This window comes from Ceratotherium simum, chromosome 23, assembly GCF_057802395.1.
Source record: "Ceratotherium simum simum isolate JZ-2026a chromosome 23, ASM5780239v1, whole genome shotgun sequence".
Taxonomy (NCBI): Eukaryota; Metazoa; Chordata; class Mammalia; order Perissodactyla; family Rhinocerotidae; genus Ceratotherium; species Ceratotherium simum.
This window is the reverse complement of record NC_141922.1, coordinates 45,817,350-45,839,808: the sequence shown is the minus strand read 5'-3', so window position 1 is coordinate 45,839,808 and position 22,459 is coordinate 45,817,350. Positions and strand designations below refer to the sequence as shown.

General features: G+C 37.9%; 1 protein-coding gene across 14 annotated transcripts in view; it reads right to left on the bottom strand.

The window, feature by feature from the left end:
• Positions 1–22,459, bottom strand: part of RUNX1T1 (RUNX1 partner transcriptional co-repressor 1) — a 139,434-nt gene that overhangs the window by 92,471 nt on the left and 24,504 nt on the right. For 3 of the 14 annotated variants that reach the window (XM_087447672.1, XM_004431162.3, XM_087447673.1), the window contains exon 2: positions 21,051–21,223. The exons of 8 other annotated variants lie outside the window; for them this stretch is intronic. In XM_087447672.1, coding sequence (XP_087303798.1) covers positions 21,051–21,138 — 88 coding nt within the window. In that variant the 5' untranslated portion in view covers positions 21,139–21,223. Of the gene's footprint in view, positions 1–21,050; positions 21,224–22,459 lie in introns of those variants that run through there. 3 more of the 14 variants (XM_087447680.1, XM_087447675.1, XM_087447681.1) reach the window with 1 other exon arrangement.

Below are 22,459 nucleotides of genomic sequence, written 5' to 3'. Positions count from 1 at the left end.
GTCTGTATCTTGGGATACACCAAAGGTCAGACGGAATTCAGCTCTCTAGCAACCACCCCTACAGCAAGAGATGCGAACATCAGTAAGCGAGAGGGCCCCTGAGCCACCTAAAGTGATGTCACAGACCAGAACCGCCACTCCTTAACATCCGAGAAACCATAATGGGCTCAGGCTTTCTCTTAAGCACGTGCTTTACTGTTTTACTCACCATCCTAAATTGAGTTATCCGGTTTCCAAGTTAACAAACGACTGGAATGGGGCACATGACAGAGAGAGAGAGAGAAGAGAGAAAATCCTATCAAGTGTAGACAAAACTCAGAAAATCCCATCAAATGTAGACAAAGCTCACCAAGCACAACAGTCTAGGGCCCCTTTGTGGGATTCAAAGATGGTCCCCTATTCCTAAGAACAAAGAGCACCACTGTACACCTTTAGTAACCTCTTACATGTAAACTCAACTTTTTAGGGGATACACATCATACTTACAATCATTATTATTATCGCCCAGTAAAGTAAAAGTAAGCAAGGCAGAATAACTGTCTCCACTTTAAGACAAAAAAAGTGAAACTCAGGCAGACAGTACACTGACTGTTCATGGTCATATCACTAAGTGGAACAATCTTGATTCATGCCCAGGAATTAACATTCTCAATGCCTGGTGCTTTTTGATGGATGGCCTCATAAAACATAATATTTTAATTGTTCATAATATAAACCCAAGTTGTAAAGCAAAAGATAAAACGTGCTCAGCACAAACGGATCCAGAATAGAGCTAAGTATGAAGACCACACCATTCAAAACAACTGATCAATAAGGACAAAAATTTTAAACAAATAAAGAGAAGCAACTTTGTGGCTTAAAGAGATCCTCTTCTGCTCTCTGTAAAACACTACAAAATAGCTCAATTCTCCATGAGTTTGTGGTAGAAAGTGTGCTGACTTCACACCGTTATGGACCAAATGCTTTGCCCCAGAAGACATCAGTAAAATGTTGATGAAGACGAAAAACAAATAGAAAGACATTCTTCTAAGCAGCAAAGAGTTAAATAATACCAACAGATAACTCTTCCTTTCAACAAAGTTCTTTAGAAATACTTCTAAATTGCACAAAATAAAAAAAGTTTTGAAAGCCAGATCACACATACGTTCACCAATGTTTTTGGCTACTTCATGCTCAGCAAGCAAACACTGGTATGTAAGAGAACGCCTAGGGAATTAGGAAGTTGAGTTTTGCCTTTGATTTCTATCACTCTATATTTTATAAGCCAATGATTAGGAATATTCTGGAAGGCTAGAAGCAAATAAAGTGCTTTCTAAGGACAAAAATCTGCATTTTTATTCCTTTAATATTTTCCTGTCTCTAGGTCGTACAAACACAATGAATGCTAGAGCAGAAATGCAAAAGAAAATAAGTGTTAACAGGCCTTTCAAATGATGTGTTCCCCTAAGTGCTGAGTATATAGGCTCAGACATAATCACAATAAAGAGGGAACAACTCCCATCTCACATGAAAAGTGTCAGAATCAAGGCCTTTCTTCCTTGCAGTCATATCCTTGTCAGGACACATGTTAAGCATTTCAAATGCAAGAATATATAAATTGTTACCACAGGACCCTCAAATTTTATTATGTATTTTCCTCCCGATAACTGGAGAATCATGAAAGCACACAAGTGCTGAGGAAGGCAGTGAAGTTAAATCACGCCAAGTTCAAATGTAAAGTAATGATACACTCAGAAGCACAGAAATTGTCTTTCTCAAAGTTCCAAATAACTTAGCACTCCATCAAAATCATCCCAGATTATTAAGAATGGTCTGTTTATTTTGTCAAACTCTTTAAGACTCTTGTTAAAGCCATAAACACATGATCAAGACACCCTCTGATATGCCTGCTTCCTAAAGAGCACTGCTGCCTATCTAATTACATAGCTCTTAATCTTTACAGGATTGTGTTCTCATCGGTACTTTCAAAATTATTTTCTTGCATGAGCATCGAGCACACTGTATGATGTAATAAACCACACAGAATTAAAAGAATCCCTCTAATAAAGTGAGCCTTTTTACAGACTACACTTATCACTTAGCCTTTAAAAGGGAAATGGGGAAACAGGAGTGAAATCTCCCAGAGAAAGTATCCCACCATTTTAAAAATCAACTGTTTTTTTTGGGGGGGGGGGCGGGTATGACGAAAAAAGATATCTCCTTTCCTACACCTTACATATCTTCTGGAAACACTGTCCGAATGCCTAGATCCTCCTGGGGCAGAACCATGAGGACCCAGCAGTCTCACTATCAAGAGTTCTAATTTTTTTTTTAACCACATAATATTTAACAATTTTGTTTGCCAATGTGTTGAATGTACCATTTACTTTCCAATTTTCTACTAACGCAAAACACAGAAAATCATCCATTCTGATCAACAAAAGATAGCCAGGATTACCACATCCCAAGAGCCTGGAAAGGCGATGTTTTAGTTAACCTATACAGCTTTGTCAGGGAGTAAACTGACGATTTCTATTAGACTTTTCAAAATAATGACATTAGCCCCCTGATGCCTATTACTCCCACTGCACTCTTTCAAGAGAAGTAGGAATACACAGAGAAATAACCATCATTCTAACCTGTTTTCTCCAAGACCATTCTTGATGATTAAGACTCATGCTTTTCCATTTTTCTTTTACAGCAAAGAGAACAACTCTTCCTTCTATTCAAGTATTCCCTTTAAATGTTTCCATCCAGCTTCCATTACAAAATCTCCTCTCATCAAACCACAACATACTCACCCTTCCTCAAAAAGAAAACAAGAAAACAAAAAAGGAATCCAAAATCAGCAGACAGACCAGAGAATTCTATCCCTGCCATTTAACCATATCTATGGATCCTTGGGCAAAAGGCTTAATTTATCTGATCTTCAGGTTTTAAATAGATCATGTGGTCACAGAAACCATTTGCAGTGCCTAGTGAGGATTAGAAACCATATAAGGTGCCTAGCCCAGGGCCTGGCATGTATAGGCTTTCAATAAAAGGCTGCTCTTACTATACTATCAGAGATTTACTCTGTTCAGAAATGGCAGTTATATATTCCCTTTGAGATTAAGAGGATTTCCTGATTCCTTTGATTGGAACTCTATGGGTTGAAAAACATAATTAAGCTAGACATTCTCAGAAAGTACATTTACATTAATATTAATTAATGCAAACAGCTGTTTGAGAAAGCCAGCCAGATAAACCTGCTTCTTGCTCAGGTGTGAAATCCTATTGTTCAAGTTACGAGTCATTTAGGTTAATGACTTATTCCACTAGATACGGTTAGCTACCAAAGAACCACAACTGTACACAAAGAAGTTGCTTTCGAGAAATACTATACCCACTGTGATACACAGAAATTAAAATTTAATAAACAAAAATGAATGTCCTATCCTTAGTATAAGAACAACAAACTAAAAATTTTAAGTTACATTAACAGAGATCCAGTCTGGAGCAAGTGGGAGACAAGGCTTTCTAATAAGCATCAGAATGGCCCATGGCCCACCCTTCCCCCATGTCCTTGACTCCTAATCCCGTTAGGTACTACCTCACCTCTGGCTTCCTTTACCTTCTCTTCCTGTATCCAGGCTCTTATTACTCTGTATCACAATTACTATTTACTTCTCTGCCTGGAGCACTAGAACTCAAAACTGGTTGAGGGCATGGAGGACTGAAGCATAGTTGTCTGATCCTTGGCACACTTTCAGCAACCTACAAATGTCTACTACCTGAATTTCTTTATTAGGGTACCCTTTCAGTTGTCATAGCCTTACGTTATTCGACCTGCTTAATACTCTGGTAATTAACCACATTTAGGTTCTCTGATTTCCAAACAATTATAAGATAAATTTGATGGCACACTTTTGCCACAGGCCAAGTGATTACCGTTACAGCATTTTCTCCCAGATAGTCTGCAGTCCTGGAGTAGGAGGGGAGAAGCACAGGGTCAGAGTGATTCAGGGTGGGAGACAGAAGACAACAAAGTAAGACTGACACTAACGGGGTAACATGTTTTAATGTGCATTTGAGATTTAGAAGCAGCATGGTCAAGAAGTTGGACTGGGAGAATCTTCTGAATTTAATAAACCACCTGAGCAAGTCGCTTAACCTCTATGAGCCTCAGTTTCAACATCTGTAAACTCTTGCACTTGCAAGATCAACCCTCAGGCTCTACAGTGTATTTGTTCCTCTGATGACTCAAAAGGCTGTTCAGAATATTATTAAGTACAGCATCTTCTCTGCACACATCAAATATCAGTGGAGTGATGAGATGGTTAATAAACATTTATGACTATATAATGTCCACTAAGCTAATGCTTACTCTAAGAAATAAAAATAAACTAGTTTTCTTATGACAACTTCAGAAATTATCACCACTCCCCAATAAAAAAGATTAAACACTTATCTTTTTCAATAGATCATTTACTGTAGAGAAAGATGCCTTGCAAAAGTTCCGAGTATTATTTAAAATATATAGAACTGAAAGGTTAAGTACCTAGAAATATTAACAGAAAATAATTTAAAAAGAAAAAGGGAGAGGTTCCAGGATTTGAAGAAAAGTTGTTACTTCTAAATGTCTGTTACACAGAAGTCATGTTCACACAATCTATATTTATAATTGGATATTTGTGGCTTATATAGTTTTCCTTTAATAGCTGGCAGCAGGCTTATTTGATACAGCAAAGAGTTAGCCTGACACAATGGCAAACCAACTTGCAAGGTAAAACAGTGACAGTGTACGGATCATTGTGTCTTTTGTTCTTGTATAATAGCGTTTAGACGCATCTATTTAAAAAAAAAATAACCAGGTGCATTATCTAAACGTTCAGTTACGAGGGACACTAACAGTTGTCTGTCCATGGCAATTGCATTTCTGTTTTTTACACAAATCATCGCTTGCAAGCATTGATGTTAAAAACAGAAAAACAGACAGTACACAGTGGCTATAAATGCCAAATCAATTTTCAGCAGATAATAAAGTCCATGTTTTACAATCAGCAATGCACTGTTTTACTACTCAAAAATGTAAGCTAATAATATATAGCTCTACTAAATGGAAAATGCAGATATGCTGTTAAAAAATGGGCCGGCTGTGAGAGGATGGATCATTTCTGCAGGGACCTTCTTAAAGCTATGTGTAAGTGTTTTGAAAATATCACATGATGTGGCCATGTGTTAAAAATTACAGCCAGTTAAGTTCTCTGCTAAGAAAAATATGTGGGCAATTTATGAAATGCACTCCAGGATGGAGATGTCTTAAGTAAAACCAGATTTTGAAAACAAACCTTTTTTTTTTTCTGGAAACTTGAACTTAAAAAAAAGTTCCAGGCACATCTGGAGAGCAGGACCATTGAGAAAGGGTGGTCTGACCTAACACTAGCCATCTTCTGAAAGAACAGCACTATTTCTGGGCTACACGGACTGTGCTCACTTACTGTCCTTTTAAGGAAACAGTCCTGAACGCATTTGGTAGATCAACATATGCTCTTTGATAACATTATACCAAGATTGATAAAAATATAAATGTTTCAGAAAGCTTGGAGTCATCTCCTCCTGAAACAATATAACGCCAAGATCCTCCAGCCTTCTCCTAAGTAAACATTTTCCTTTTCTTAAACACAAGGATCTAGTTGTTACAAAGTGACATGCAGTGAAATGATATTTCCTTATATTGAGTTAAATCATAAAAATAGTTTCATCTATTTCTTTAAAGCATGCGTGGCTTCCTTTGACTTTTTATAGTTCATTTTGTAACAATTGCTATCTACAGCTAAAGCGTGTTTTTTTAAACCAAAATAGTTCCAGAAATCCCTAAATTAAGACTTTTTTACCTACCCACCCCCACAGATTGGTATGTCTTTGAATAAGTTCAGTTTGTGCATATCTGTTTCTAGGGATCCCCATTTTTATGAAAAAGGTCCTAGATCTGAGAATTGTTACATCAAATTTGAGAAAACCAAGAACCAGTTCTAACACCTGACCTATCAAAAAAAATAATAATAATAAATGTTGATATATATAGTCAAATAAAAAAAAGTGACAAAACCAGATTACCCAAAACACATCCTTTTAATCTTCTACCCATAATGTCTTATTTAAAAATATAAAATCTGCCCCAGATGGTTAAAATTATCCATTAATATAAGTACATATGTATGGACTAAAATACGCTAAAAACACATTAAGAGGTAGTCCACCCCATGGCAGAGTTTAAAAAGTGCAGATGGGTGTCAAAAATAGCAAGTGTCAGATCTGCTCAAGTACCCCATTCTGGCACATGCTCAGTCACAGCTGTTAATATATTCCCCGCATCCAAGGACAAGGTTTTCTGACAGTTGATGAGAGAGCGAGTGAGAAACACTGCCCACACTCTACAGACCAGTCAGATACAAACGACTTAACCCTAAGACAAACTGACCAATGATTCTAAAACTTTAAACACAGTGCAACACATTTTAAATATGGGAGATTACTTTAAAATCACATAATTAGTTAGGGGTAGCAAGGGTCCTAACTCATCTTTGTCACCTATTATCATTCACTAATGGCTTTGGGTCATTGTGGGGTTCTGTTTTACCAAAACAAAATATAGACTCTTCAAAATGCTGATAAATCATTTAACACATATTTATGAAGAGTATAAAAACAAAGAAGATTCAAGTTATGACATAAAAATCAGAAGAAACTGTTCTACAATATTCTGGCAAAATAAAAAAAACATAAGCACTTTTTCACACCCATTCTATATCACGTACCCAAGGCACATGACATCTTCAGTTGGATGGTGCATATAAATCAAGATGAGAGCTTAAAGAGTTAAAATGACCTTTCGAAGACCTCAGTCGTTGTCTTTTTGTAAACTGATGTTCCCCATATTTCAGCTACATACATACCTAGTCTACTGAACTAATGAAAAAGTGCAGTCACAAATGCATCCTTTCTGCCCATATATCAAAAATGATGAGAACTACAAGGCACATCTTGAAGGGAAAAACATTCTTGAAACAACTGGCAATACCTACACACAACTGTGGTTGCAGAAAACTGGCAGATAATGTTTCAAAACACCATCTGTGAGGTGTACAAACTCTGTGACCAAGCACAGCCTCCTCTGCTGTCCTCCCCAAATAACCCGCACAAATCAGCCAGCAGGAGGATCTCTATCCGCCCTGTCTTTTGTATCTTGGAGGTAGGCTGCTCAAAGTAGGCACAGGGCAATCCAGACAGTTCTTGAGAAAAGCAGAAACAACCCTTTCCCCATCGGGCTTCTTTCTCCATAAGCAGAGCCCTCGCTGGCAACAAGCACAGAAACACTCTAGGCTCCAAAGATAATATTTTTCAGAGGAAATCGACATACACTCAATTTCCAGGACTACAACAGCTTCAGCAATTCAGCAGACTTTTTTATATTTTATTAACCGATTTCAATTATTTGCCTGATGACATCTAAGGACTGTGCTTTAAGGCAAGACTGAAATTATTTGTAGTTCCAAAGCTTCCTCCACTTTCTCTGACAAACAGCTTTTTAAAGAGACCTTATACCAGGATTCCGCCATAACCTGAAAACTCTTTCCACAGATGATATTTCCAGGATACAAGGTACAGATGACAGCCACAAAATCCAGAACAGAAACAATACTTGAGCTACATCTCTCAAGTAAATTGCTCCGGCAAACGTCCGTGGCTGGACTTGGCCCTCAGCCTTTAAAACACACCTCCCAAATTTCAAAAGCAAGGGCTCCAAACCCTGCACCCGTCTCTGGGTCCTTATGGCTCTCTTTGTGCCACCTTCCACTCTCACCTCTGTCGCCCCCAGCCTCCGCCCGCCCACATAAGATACAGCGCGCCGGGGGCGGAAGGTATTCTCCGCGCATAATGAAAAGTAAGCTTTCTTCACTTCACGGTCAGAGCGAGAAAGCGGAGCACGGCTAACTCACCAGGCATCCTTGAATCCAGAGTCCACACGGAAAGTGGCTCTCTCCTAAAAGCGAGCGCGATCGGGGCTCATGCCTCCTGTTCTGGAATGAGCGGCGGCGGAGAGAGGAGGGCCGTCAGAAGGGGCTGGGGCGGCATAGCCCGAGGCAGGGTGCTGGGCGCGTGCGCCTGCCAGGCAGAGACAGATGGAGAGCTGACACTCCGGATTGCACTTGGAGCAGAAATGTGGATGATGACAGGAGCACATGTGGCCTTGAACCCAGCCCTGTCTCCTCAGGCAGAACAATGACAGGGATGTGTGTGCAAAGTATCACAACCCCTATCTCCTCTTACCCACTCTACTTCTCTCCCCAAGTTCCAGAGCACCAAAGAACAGAAAGTAAAAGGCAGAATGATAAGCTAAATGCTGAATAATTCATTCACCACCGCCCCCATCCCGTTACAAGTTAACCCTTATTTTGCCAAAAGAATGGAAAGACCTGGCCCCCTACCACTGCTCACAATGAAAGGCTTCCCTTCATCTTCTCATGTTAACAGCCATAATTGGCAACTGTATTAAAAAACAAACATAGGTACATACCTCAAAGCTTGTTTATTGAACTGGAAATCTAAAACAGTATAAAAACATTTTTATAAGACTTTGTATATTGTGCCAGTTTATCACAGTGAACAAAGTATCAGAATCATTCCCTTTGTCAGCTTCTCAGTGATGTGTGTAAAATAGAACACTTTGAGAAGCAGAAGCAGACCACTTTTATTTTACTAGAGTGCTTTTAACCCCCGGGATCCCCGCGTTGACATGCTCCAAACATTTTCAGCTTACTCTCCTATCTTGCATAGAGATCCATGGGAGATGAAAACAAAATCTTCACTGTAGAGCCTTTTCAAAAGCTGAACAATCACGTCCTCCTGATTCCTGATTTTTTGCACACCCTTAAATGTTTATCCTTCCCATGAATAACACATACCCAGCCAGGTTCAATGGACTCTTCCCTATTAAGCTTTAATGGACACCATGATATATAAAAGTACACTCTCTTGTTATAGTGCTTTATCTAAAGCTGGCTATTTTCCTCTCAGCAGTCCTTCTTTAGTCCTTTGTAAAACATCCTTGCCTCATAGGAGAAACCTACGCCTGCCTGCCTTGCATGCCTTTTCTAAACACACAAAAATGCCAGGCAGAAGGAAAATACTGTTCTCTTCTGAAACTCTTCCTCAATTTAACACTTGCAAATCTTTCCGAGGTCTGTGTGTGTTTGTTTTAACAGGAGGGCACGTGATGAGGCAGATCCCTCAGGCTTTACCTTTCCAATGTATGTTCCATCCCCTGTAAACACAGCAACAATTCTACTTGGGAGCCTCTGACCAGCCTGCTAGCTCAAGGAACACGACAGACGGGAGCATCCCCTTAACTCTTGCTATCCCTTCACAGTCTCCAACATGTCCTTTGCTTATTGGACTTCCACAGCCCCCAAATACTGCATCCAGGAAGCACTGCTTCATCTAGTGAACCCCTCAAAAATCCATCACTGTCAGAGACAACTTGTAAAAAGACTACAATTCATAATGATTACTCCGTTCTGTCACTAATAGTATACTGCACCCTATTTATGAGGCCAATCTTTTTGTTCATCTTAGTTAGATGTCACTTGTAATGAGGTTCTGTGTAATGGATTTCAGTACAGTTAAGCACCAAGCTCAAACATTCTTATGACACAAAGCTTTATAGCAGGTATGAGTGTGATAATCAATTAAGTCCTACTATAAGGGCCTTTATGGAATCCAGCATCCTAAATCTGTAGGTTTTCATTTTTAAAGAGAGTACTTTTTTTTAAAAGCCACCCAATGCTACATGCCGCTGATTATTTTTTATACTATACCTACATTAGAAAGAAAACATTTTCACAGTGGGAAACCCAACCTTTCATCAATATGCACGGTGAATCACTTGTGAAATAGAAAATCAGATGACAGAAATGCAGTACACTTTAAGAAAACTGGATGATATCGGTTTTAAAACTGGGTCTTAATATCGGTACACTTCAAGTCCCTAAACCACAGCTCAGAAAATTGAACTTCCATATGCCGTGTGATTATGTATCTTTTCTATGTGTAAAAAAGCTTTTTAAGCTGTTATCTGACTACAGTAATTGCCACTTTAAATTGATCCACGTCAACAAAACCGGGATCCCTGGAGACTCTCACCTACAAGTCTGACTGCAGAAAGGGCCTCACTGAACGTGTGCGCATCTAAGACTAGTTCAGCGTTCTCTCAAGGAACCAGTTTCCTTCTCTTATTCTTTAGTCCATGGGGGCCAGCAAAGCAGCAGAACCCCATTTGGCAGTTCTCCGTGAATAGGGAAACCTGGGTATGTAGTTCCACACAGTTACTGAGACAGAAATAACTTTCCCATTAATAAAAAAAAAAGAAAGAAAGAGTATAAGGAGCCAAGATCTCTAACATCCAAATTGTATAATAAAAATAGACAATAACATGATGAAGGCATTTATGTAGGTGAATGGGGGAAAAAGAATATGTATTGCAAAAGTTTTCTCCAGTACAAAACACTGTCCTCAATCACCATTAGGAAACATGTTTTATGAAATAAAAATATATTCAAAACAATAACAAAGAATACATCGCTGTTCAATTAAGTAACTTCCTCAGGAGAGCCATGTCAGTTAACACATGTCTTTTAATTAAGAACACAGAGCATTTTTAAAAGAGAGTCATCTAAATAATCACTTTCCAAATCGGTAAATTTAGTCAACGACTGAATGCCGGGCTCCCAAAAAAATGCATAAATTGGTTTTTGACAATAAATTTAGATCATTCACTAGAAAGGCATTATGGTATTGTATTACTCCAAGGTATTTTTCACTTGTTTCCAAAACAGACCAGCCCTAACGTACAGATTTTCCTTTGTTCAAACCTGACTTACCAGTAGGGACTAGCAGTCTACTGAAACCGCCTGCAGTTAATGAAAGCTCTCCACACTGGTGAAGGGAGAACTTAAGTTAAAGCTTTTCCACAGGTCTTCTCAACTTTCCTCTCTGCTTCCAGCAGGCTGTTGTGATACACTGTGACTTCACACAGTGGGTATTAAGTGAGTTAATTCAAAGGAGCTGAAACCTCATTGATCCTAATTGAAAGCAATACACCCAACCAAATACCTTCCTACCCCATCTGCTCGGGCCTGCCACCAGCTATTCAATACAAGAGAATTAATAGTTTCAGATATTCTAACTGACCCAATAAAGGCACTCATTTAAGCAGGGCTGCATTAACAAAACGAAAAAACAAGGGCAAAATGGGTTCAAATGGAGCATTTTACTCCTAGTTGCCTTTAACAAAGCTGAATAACGCTTATTCTGACTTTTTATGTGCAAGACTTGATAAACTGAATGAGAAGGCACTCAATGATCAGCCAATGAGCATTGATGAATGGTCATTAAGACCCCCCTGCTCTTAGAGGAGACCCTTCCACCAAGCGGCACACCAGCTTGAAAGGGCGGACTCACTAACGTCCAGATTTCTCTGCTCACTTGTTCCACTCTCAAGTTCAGACCACTGGCCACCAAATGAGGCTGACATATTGGAAAATGATGTTTTATGGGCGAGTGGTAAAAAATAAAATGGAGGCATTAGCTCTGCTTTCAAATTCAAATCTGCTAGTTTTGTCAGACCCCAAAGGTTTTGATTTTCCACCCAGCTGGAAGCTATTAGTGTTTTCTAAAGGCATCCCACTGACAGGGCAAGCCTACCTAATGTGTGAGCTGTTGGGCTAAGGGAGATGGACCTCTCTTTTGGATGATTTCCTAACTTCTCATCACTTTGACAGTCAATTAAATAGATACAACACCTAATAAAAAGGTACATTAATTTGTTTCTGCCACTGAAAGACATCTGAAACCGTATGAAATAAAGGCCATAATAGATTGTCTCCTGACAAAGATAAATCCAATTATACTTTGTCTGCAAGAAAAACAAATGGTTTATGTTTTAGCTAGGCTACAATGTAAGATATAGCCAAGCACCCAGAAATGAGTGGGATAGGAAAAAAATTAAGTTAAAAAGTTCACTGAAGTATTCCACAAAGGTAAGAAGTTATCTGTCATTTTAACTTCTTTTTATAAATGTCTGTTGTAAATAACTAGATACACTCACACTTCTTCCCTCAAACATTTCCTTTGAGGGAGATGACTGGCATTCGCGCCTCCCCAACTTTCAGCCAGCCCACAGAAGAGCTCACGAGAACTTTGCTTAAATGACAAAAGAAGACAAAAGAACATGAGACATGACTGCCATCTTAAGAATCTGAAGGGTGTATAAACATCAAGGGGTCAAAAGGTTATTTAGGGCTGTCCAAGAGGGCCTAAGTGCTAACAATAAGATGAAAATAAAATAAAACATGCTCCATAGAGGAAGTCTGTCTTAATAGGTGATTATACCAGATATCACAGCAGCAGCAAAGCTTCACTACTTGGACCATTTGCAACTAGATGACAAAGCACTATGCAACAGGGTCCCATGGAGAACAGCTGCACAGCCTGTGGAAGTGCAGTTAGCTGCACAGCTAACTTCCCAGGGCAATAGCAGGTCCAGAGCTGGAAGTCACGTCCCTTCCCTTCACCTAGGACATGTCCAACTCAAGGACTCAGGGCGCTTTGATTTGGTATCTCCATCAGCTAAAGTGAGTTAATAATGTGCTCTACAACTGTAATCTGAAGATTCCAATCATAACATATTTTTAAATAATAATGATTTCTTAAACTGATACGCCCAACTGTCTCTATGATATTTTTTTCCTGTCCTCAATGTCTACAGAATGAAATGTTATATATCATTCTGACAATTTTTCAAGCAATATATTTGATTTTTAACTGTTTGAAGTCTAATGTTCTCTACATATGAATGAAAAGATGAGTATTAGTACATTTAAGTATGTTGGGCGCATGTATGTATATTTGTGCAAAATGAAATCTGTTTAAGATAAAATATCACTTGCTAAAAATAAACGAAGTCTATATTCATAATTATGATGAATCATTTCTGACAGTGCCAATTCCTTCACAGTATCACAATATATTGTAGCTCGTTTCCACCAACCACTTTCGATTTTCAATATCTACTACTCAAAAAAATTCTGAAATACTATAACGGATTTAACACTTGGATTGATTGAATGTTATATTATTTAATTGGAAACTTCAAACCTAACTAATATCATTAAGTGTAGATTACTCCATAGCCACCAGCAAGGAGTTAAATTATTTTAAAATTTTTTAAATAAAACACTCCTTTAGTAATCCACAAGGCTGAACACTAGCTATATTAAGACAATCAATCTTAAAAAGTATACACTTGCATGTAAATTTGCAAGTAAGTTACCATTTACAGTTTCCTCATATTTTTTATAACTACAAAAATCATTCAGATAATACAGAAGACAACCTAACTACCCATCCCTTATCCATTTGACAAGGACTGTAACTCTATAGGGAAAACCTTTGTTTCAATGTCATCACCTCCCCAGCCTGACTAATGGCGAGTGAGTTTTGTTAAAACGCAAGGGTGATGGCGTATGCTCCAGTGAACTTTCCCTCCTCTCAGCACCAGAGACAAAAACCTGCAGCTCCGCTCTGTGCAGGCAGCCATCTGGACAGCTTTCCCTCAAAGCCCAGCCCACACCACACTGCAGGCAAAATCAGAGGGCTTGAGAGCTCTGTGGGGCTATTCATGACATACCAATTTCACATTTTCTGCTTGTATGCTTGCAACAATAAATGCTAATGAGGACTATGAATGACAATTTTAAAGACAATAAAAAGGTCTCCAAATCCCTTGCATATGGAGACACTGTTTTCAAAACTTCACCTTCTGTTACAGAGCTGTTAGAGTCTAAAGGAGAAAAAAAGAATAACCTAAGGAAAACAATAAGATGATCAAAGCACAACTGAATCCTTAAGATTTCCAAAGAAAGCAATCTGTGTAAGCCCAGCAACACCAGCTCTCATCAGCCCCATGAATGCATGAGGTACCTTTACTCTCCACTACCTTCGCCTTGTGTAGACATGCAGCTTAATAACAGCAGTTCCTCCTGATTTTTTTGGAGCCTGAGAATTCTAAGGGCAGCATTTGTCCAAAAATAATTATAATAATCATCATCATATTTCGGCATAATATTTAACATTCCACGTATCTTTAAATAAATGTAAATGAAAATTGGTTCTCTTCTGATAACACGTATTCTTAAAAATACTGCAATAGTTCTGTGCAGTGAAATTATAAACCATGTTTACTTTCTTTTTTTTATTTTTCTCTATTTTCCAAATCTTCTAAAATGAGCATGTATTACATTTTGAACAGAAAAATAAATACTACTTCCAATGCAATGAAAGAACGGAACAAAATGGATATAAATGTTTTGACCTCGATAGGAACTATTTTACATAGTAGCAAAAATAAAACAAAAGATTCATCTTCCTATAAATTGTGTAAAGGGTATTCTTTTCATTAACATGGATTAAAACACTTTCAACAAAATCCACCAGGTGGAGCAAATACACAGCAATAAAAAAAAATCCCAGAATTTTTTCATCGTATTCTTTTTTCACAGGACTGTCATCTCTAACAAATTCTCTTCTTTTTCTCTGTATTGCAAATTATCAAAATATATGCACGCATACTAATTTGCCACATTTGTAAACAAATTCAAACTTACTCAAAAATGATTTTTAGCTACCATGGACTCCATTACAAATTTTCATTCCCAAACTGCTTTATTTGTTCAAATAACACCCAATACAGCATATTTGCTTTTTTATCAACGTAAATTTTTAAATTATCCTATTGGGTTTCATTATGCATGCTCCTCCCCCACACAAGATCAAGCAGAAGAGAACTTAATGCAGTATATTCTGAAATACACTCAATAGTGGTTAAAACCTATAAATCTCAGCTCAATTCCCTTACTCTGTATGAAAATTTCAATTCTCACTGACTTTTTATTAAAATTACTCTTAACTGTATATACCATAGTCTTATTAACATTTTGAAAGACTGTGACTTTTTATCTGTTATATCAAAATGTCCTGTTTTCATTCCTGACATAAGAACACAGTGACTAACAGAATATGATTTTTTCCCTTCTCTTTTCTAGAGTAATGCACTTTCCCCCATTCTCTTCTTGCACAGATCCATTTTTTTCTTGTCACTTCACTCCACACTTACTGAGCACACTCAGAGCAAGACGCCAACCCCACTTTCTTGTTCACATTTTGTTCTTTAATTCCTGATGCCACCTGCAAGCCACAACTCGCTCCATTCACTTTTCAAAGTCTTCCAAGTTTTTCTCACATTATACGCTCTCTGCTGCCAAGGCTTAATTCCACAAATGGCGCTCATGTGACTCGCATTTAAGAAAGCTCCACTTGGATAGAACTACCAAAAAGCTGGAGCTTGAAAGGAGGGTACCTGGAGCCTGTCAGTGAAGGAGGACACCAGTTAGGATGCTGACTGTGGCTGAAAACATATTTATATGTTTTCTTTTTTCATATTTATACTGATGTTGAAAAGAGATATACTCTGAAGGAAACGCAGCAGGCTGATACATAAATAAACATGCACATGCCTGAGGATACACATAACACTTATGGCAGAGCTACTTATGCTAGTGCATAATAGATCACGGTGATGCCAGCGCCATCACAAGAGGCACCAGGCGAATCCAATTATTTAAATGATTATATACTTTTCACTGGAGTGGTATACAAATACATAAAATATTGATATTACTTCCATAAATATAATATGTAAAAGGAGTTTTCAGAATAATTCCTACCAAACTCTTCCCTGCAAAGTCCAATTCCTTTATTCTCTAAAAAGAACAGAATCAATCCCTGGAGCTCTGCTCAGGCACAATGCAGAGGTGCACATTGCTCTCTTTACATGCCCGTAACTCCCAGTAACAGTAATGGGACGCACATATCTAAAGGGTGAATGCCCTTAAGGCTGCACGACAGAATCCTGATGAAGTAGTTGGAAAAACCAAATCACTACACATGTAGTCACACTTTCCCCTCCCTTTGCAGGAAACCCCACCACCACCACCTCTGCTCCCCCACCCACGGCTGGGACATTTCATCAGCCCACACTGTGGATAAAGAACCTGCTGGATTTCCTCTTGATAAGATAACATCTTGTTATACTCTGTGGATCTCCCAAATGGCTCCATCTCCAAGCATTCCTCAGTATATTTATCCTATACTACCTTCAAATTGGCCACACATTGCTGTCCAAATATTATTTCTCACCACTCCCAGCTTCATTAAAGGGTGTGGCTCTTCCCACAGCATATGTCCAAGTCCATATTCAAATTCCAAGGAAAGGAAAAATCCCAACCTTGAAAGTTCTATCTTTATTTAAAGATGGACTATTCTATTTTCATGTACAGATTAAGATTCCAAAACCGTGTCATAAAAACAACCTCTGACTTACCAGTTCCACAATGATACTAGTGAGCCTGACCCAAAAAGACAACACACATAGGACACCATATAACAGGAATTAGTAAAAGAAGAACCCATTAACTAAGGCCTGTCCTCCACTGGTTAATGTCTGCTGCTGTTGATAGAGATATTGTTTCACAGCAAGGCCAGGGTGTAAAACGAAAGAGCCAAATTTTTAAATCCATTAAAAAAAAAAAAAATCAGGCAAATCTGTCAATGTAGACCAGAAGGAGAGAGCAGGGACAGAGCACTGGCAGGAACCTCAAATTCCTGACCAAACCCTCTTCCACACAATGCCTCCAGAAAGAAAGGAACCCAGGGCGGGAGCCAGCCTGACGCTGTCGGACAGACAGGGCTGGCCTTGCAGGATGTCAGAGCGCCAGGCGGCTGCGAGAGATACTGGGTTTTCACACACTCTCAGGCTGACTGTTTTGCTCTTCAGGTAATTACACAAGGAAGCAGGGCTGCTGGGTATGAGCCTGACCCCGAAGCTGCGGCTCCATAGTTCTGCATATCAACTTCCGCAAGAACTGCCCCGAGCATCAACAGAACGCTCTCTCCCTGTCTCTCTCTCTCTCTCTCTCTCTCTCTCTCTCTCTCTCTCTCTCGTTTCCTTCTCCACCTCTTCCTAAAGCTGACCCAGAAACAAATCCTCCCTACAAAAACATCCACTGAATGGTCTGAGTATCTCTGTAATAAAAACCTCTGTGCTGTTCCCTGTCATTGCCTTCCCAAATTTAAAAAGCAAAAAATTACCCTAATGGCAGGAACTTTGTAAAAACCCACATATAACAAGTCCACATAAAACACTGGCATCTCAATTAAGATGGATTATTCAAAGAAAATAATACCCAAATAATAATTTTTTCTTTAGTGTGTACTCGAGTAAAGTATGAATCCTCAAATTCAGAAAAGCCCAAGAAATAAATGACTTTGATAGTCCAGTTCACACATTAAACATTTGTTGTGTTGTATAATTAATATTGTTATTTTTAGTTTTGATAATGGGCATTATGGTAAGCAAATACCACCTATGATCTGGTTTGTTATATTTCATTGAAAATCTGATTTAAAGAAAACTCTAAAATATTTCTTGTGTACCATTAAAACTCAGGAATATAAAAAATATCCCTTAAAAGAAAGTGGTATATTTATATATATATATTAAGCAATGATTAGAATCATATAAATAATATATTCTTCCTTCATCTCAAAATCCATAGAGTAAAACACTGGCTGAAAGAGACAGAGACCAAAAGAGAGAGGAATACAAAAGCATGCCTGCTTGTCTGTGTTCAACACAAAGAACATTAAATGAAAACAACTGGCATGCTGCCAAATTCCTATAGAGGCAAAGAGATTCAAATAAATTGATTTCACGCATCACACTGACCTGGGATCAGTGCACAGTGCTACAATACGCTCAAAGCTCCATGTGGGGTAGAGCCCATTAATGCTATCAGACCCCTCGAACATGACCAAGAAAAACTAAAAATAAATGCAGACACTCTCAAAAACCAGCAATTTTGCTTAATAACTTTTCTCTTTTCCTACTAAAGATACCAATATTTGAAGGTACACAGCATCCTCTAATTTTTAAAGGATGTTTAATTTTTAAAGGAAGTTTTAAAAACTCACCCTTTTAAAAAATACAAATGTGGCTTCTGAAACGCATACAGCATCTATAAACTAGAACTACATAAATATCCCATCCCAGGATATGAACATAAATACACACCACTTTGCAACAAAAGTTTCCTCTGTCGTAACTGTCTCCCATGCGATATTCCCCTTCTATCTTTTAGACAGCCAATGGATCTTTTTTTTTTTTTAATATGACAAATATTGGACCCTTCTTAGTATTTTCTTAATGGCTTATAAGAGCAAGGTCCTCAGGCTGGACATCACCCCTAGCTGTCCCAGAGCTGCCCACTCCTCACAAGGGCGCGCGTTACAGGAGAATAGCTCTAAACCACATTCTAGAGAACCAAGCATTATGCACGTTTGGGGGATGCTTTAAAACACTGGGCGGAAACATAGCAGCGTTTTGCCTTTACTAGTTTCCACCTAAGCTGGTGGCTGTCCCCTTGGCATCATTTCCCCCCTGCTCTCCCTAACAGAAGCAAATCTGTCACCTGGTGACCCCCACCTGGCTTCAAACTCACCACGGAGACCAGACTCTCTGGCGCCACCTCAGGCCAGTCTCACTTACAGCCCCAATTGTTGAATTTCATGTAGTTCTTTACTTTTTCTGCTTCCAAATCACAACCCCAGGAACCCAATGGATTCCAGGTGTTTGCAAATTTAAAGCATGTGATTTCTGTTCTTCTCTACTTCTTTGGCCACCTTGAGTCTGAACCCAATATTTCTATATACCTATTACCATTACAAAAGGAAGAAAAAACAAGGAATAAATTTTTCAATGCCACACGAAAAATAAAACCAGACAGTTATAAAATAGGCCAACACAAATTTATTGTGTGTGTGTGTGTGTGTGTGTGTACACACACATCATTTTTTAAGTATGTACGTACACATATAGGAAAGAGAGAGAGAAACTCAACATGGTGTTTTCTGATACATGATGCTGGGGATCGGTATCTGCATATTGTTAACAACACACATTAAGTTGTTTTAAAATGTGTGTCCTTGTCATGCACTTTTGCTTTCCATCTGGATCTTCCATGCTGCAATGCTTCATCGCCAGCAGGCCACAGATATCTACCACATGACCAGAAGAGACTATGACTGTAATGGGATGGGAGTGGGTAAAGATGATGACTCTGTGTATCTGCAATAAATGCTCAAGTTTTTAAATGCAATATCCTTTTCAATTTGTAATCCGCATCTTAGATATTTTTATCATATTATTAAGACTCCCCATAGAGATACATAAAGCAGAAAGCAAAGAGTTATATCCTCTTTTAAAACAAGTACTTTCTTCTGATGGAAGAAGACGAAAAACAATTCTAAAGCATGGATGATGGTTATTGTTGTTATTATTATTATTAGTTTGTTTCCTTTAAGATAAGATAGTGACACCTTTCTTTCTAGCCCGGACTTCAGAAATCTAACCAACCAAGATTTGAGTTCTCAAAAAATTAACTTTTAGTAACAATAATACATAAAGAAGATAGAAGCAGAGGTGAAAGATATCTCACCTACTTAATAAAATTGAATTCCTTGCATCCTCTTTTGTTTTTTTTAAAAGATATTTTTTATTTATTTATTTATTTTTATTTTTTTCCCCCAAAGCCCCAGTAGATAGTTGTATGTCATAGCTGCACATCCTTCTAGTTGCTGTATGTGGGATGCGGCCTCAGCATGGCTGGACAAGTGGTGTGTTGGTGCGTGCCCGGGATCCGAACCCAGGCTGCCAGCAGCGGAGCGCGCCCACTTAATCGCTAAGCCACGGGGCTGGCCCCCTTGCATCCTCTTTTGAATGTATGTCTCTCACTAATTATAGTAGAAGAACATCATCATACAAAGAAGGAGGAATGAAAGGATGAAAAGGAAACTAAATCATGATTTAGGCTACCTCAGAGGAGCCTATAATTATACAGGGAATTTTTTCATTTTCTCTGGTCTTTCAAAAACAAAAACACTCTCATTTGCCAACACCTTCCTGGTAACTTTAAGAACAAGCCAATAAATATTTGTAGAAATTGCAAGAGCAGGTATTGTAGAGTGGGCACCAGCAGTGATGTTTCCAGAACAGTGACCATGGATGGTAACTACTGGGCTACCCCTCTTTCCATGCAATTAGGCAGGCAGTCAGAACTTCAAAAATCCCTCCCCAATCACTAGAGTGTCAAGCAACATCACACAACATTTGTGTTAACTCTCAATTTTTTTTTTTTTTAGCACAGTTTATCCTTATTTATCTGTGCTTCTGCTCAAGTCCACTAAACCTGAAACAGAGCTGGCTACAGGAGGCATCAACTCTCTGGAACCCATCATGCAGGGCTCTCAATTTTTAAATGTTGCAGACTTGAAGATGTCTCTTGCCAAATGGCAGTACACTTAGTTTATATTTGCTATTTTCCTATAGTTAGATATTACTCTTTTTTTTTTTTAATGCACCTCTGGACATGAATTCTGCTTAGGAAGTGACATTCACCAAAAAGTTAAAAGAAAAAAATCCAAATCACTCAGAAGAAATAATAAACCGAAAAGCACTTCTTTCCTCTTTAGTCAACAAACTGTTTCAGAAAACACCATCTCTAGTTACAATAAACACAGAAATCATGGCATAGATTTTACTCTTTAACTCCAAGTATTGCTCAGCTTATAACAGATGTATTATGGAACATGGCAAGAAGCACTGCAAAAAGAGGGTGAAAAAAATTTGGTACTCAATCGTTTGATATCTTCAAACCCAAAGCTATCAAACAAGGGTTCCCACAGCCAGGCTGACTGATCCCCACCCAATCCCCTACCCAATATATAATACAAACTCTTTATCAACAGACACTAGAAGAAAGAAGGAAAAGAGAAAATCTTTACAATTTATTGGAAAAAATAATAGATTGATTTTCTTTAAGTAAATTACAAAATCAAAATATTTGTCTGTTCCTTACCTTGACAATATTCAAAGTTCCCTTTTTTCCGGCAGTCACCTATTACTAAACTCAGTGCTCTCCAAGTGTTTCTTTTGACAGATATCATTCTCCACCAATCGCTCTGCTAATTTCCTCTCTCCTTTTCTGACTGGGACAGATATTATGTTCACCAGCCCAGAGATCAATCTTTTCTATTGACAACAACAAAGGGAAAAAAAACGCACATATCACCACCAGTCTGAAGTATCACACCCATCTACTTACACAATAATATGAGACCAGTTTTGTTTTGTTCTCAGAAACAGACAGAAGCTCTTCTAAATTTTAGAAGAATCCAAAACAATCCCATTTTCTCAGTTCCTATAATGACATGCTCTAAGGGACTCTTAATTCTCTAATCATCTAACTCAAAGTTAGATACATTCTGAACCCGACAACTCCTCTTTCCTTACATTGGTTTAAAAACATATGTACATCAATACCTTAAAAGAATGTGTCAGATTTTACTTATTTTAATAAAAAATAAATAATCTGTCAGATATTATGGTTTCTTTAGAAAACACTGAGACATGAGATGTGTTTATTTTATTTTATGGAATTTTACATGCAAGTTAAATTCGTTTTCAAAACAAAGTAGTATCTATACTGAAATTTAAACATTGCCATTATTAGCTAAGAGTCTAAAACAACCGATAAGAGTGAAAAATAATCCATGTAATCAAGTAGTCTTAAAATATTAGTAACAACAATCATTGATGAATCATTTTACCAAACCAACAAACTTCTACTACTTTCTTTTCTCCCCTAAAGCAATCCAACTATTCTCATTTTCCCTGCTAGATCTGCAGCTTTAGAATTCATTCATTCGTCCATTCTCAAACATTTATTGAGTGCCTATTACTCACCTACTAATACTACTAGCACCACTATGCATAGAGAAAGTATCACTATTTAATTCTTATTATCTATGAAATATAACCCTAGCACAATTATATGCACACAAGGTAGAAACTCAGTAAATGCAAAGGAATAAAGATTTATAAAAAGCAGTCTCAAAAATTATTCCTAAGGCTATTGCTATCATTTCTTTAAGAGACCAAACTACTCCCTAGAAATTAAAACTGGTGTATGTAAACAAGCATATTCTATTTTTTAAAAAAATCCATGCCCTTTATATGCCACCTTATAACTCTACTGTCATGCAATCAGTGGTTTTTTGCTCTTTATGGTAAAATTAAACAAGCAATGTTTAGAAAAAATACAGTACTAGGTATTTCTTAGTTGGAAATTGCCTTGAAGGTCAGCAAAGATCATTAAAGACAATCAGCTTGAAACTGAAAACATTTAGTTCACTATGAAATCTAACAATTTTATTAACAAATGATAAAGCAAAAATTTCAATAAGAAAATGACCAAGATACATAGAT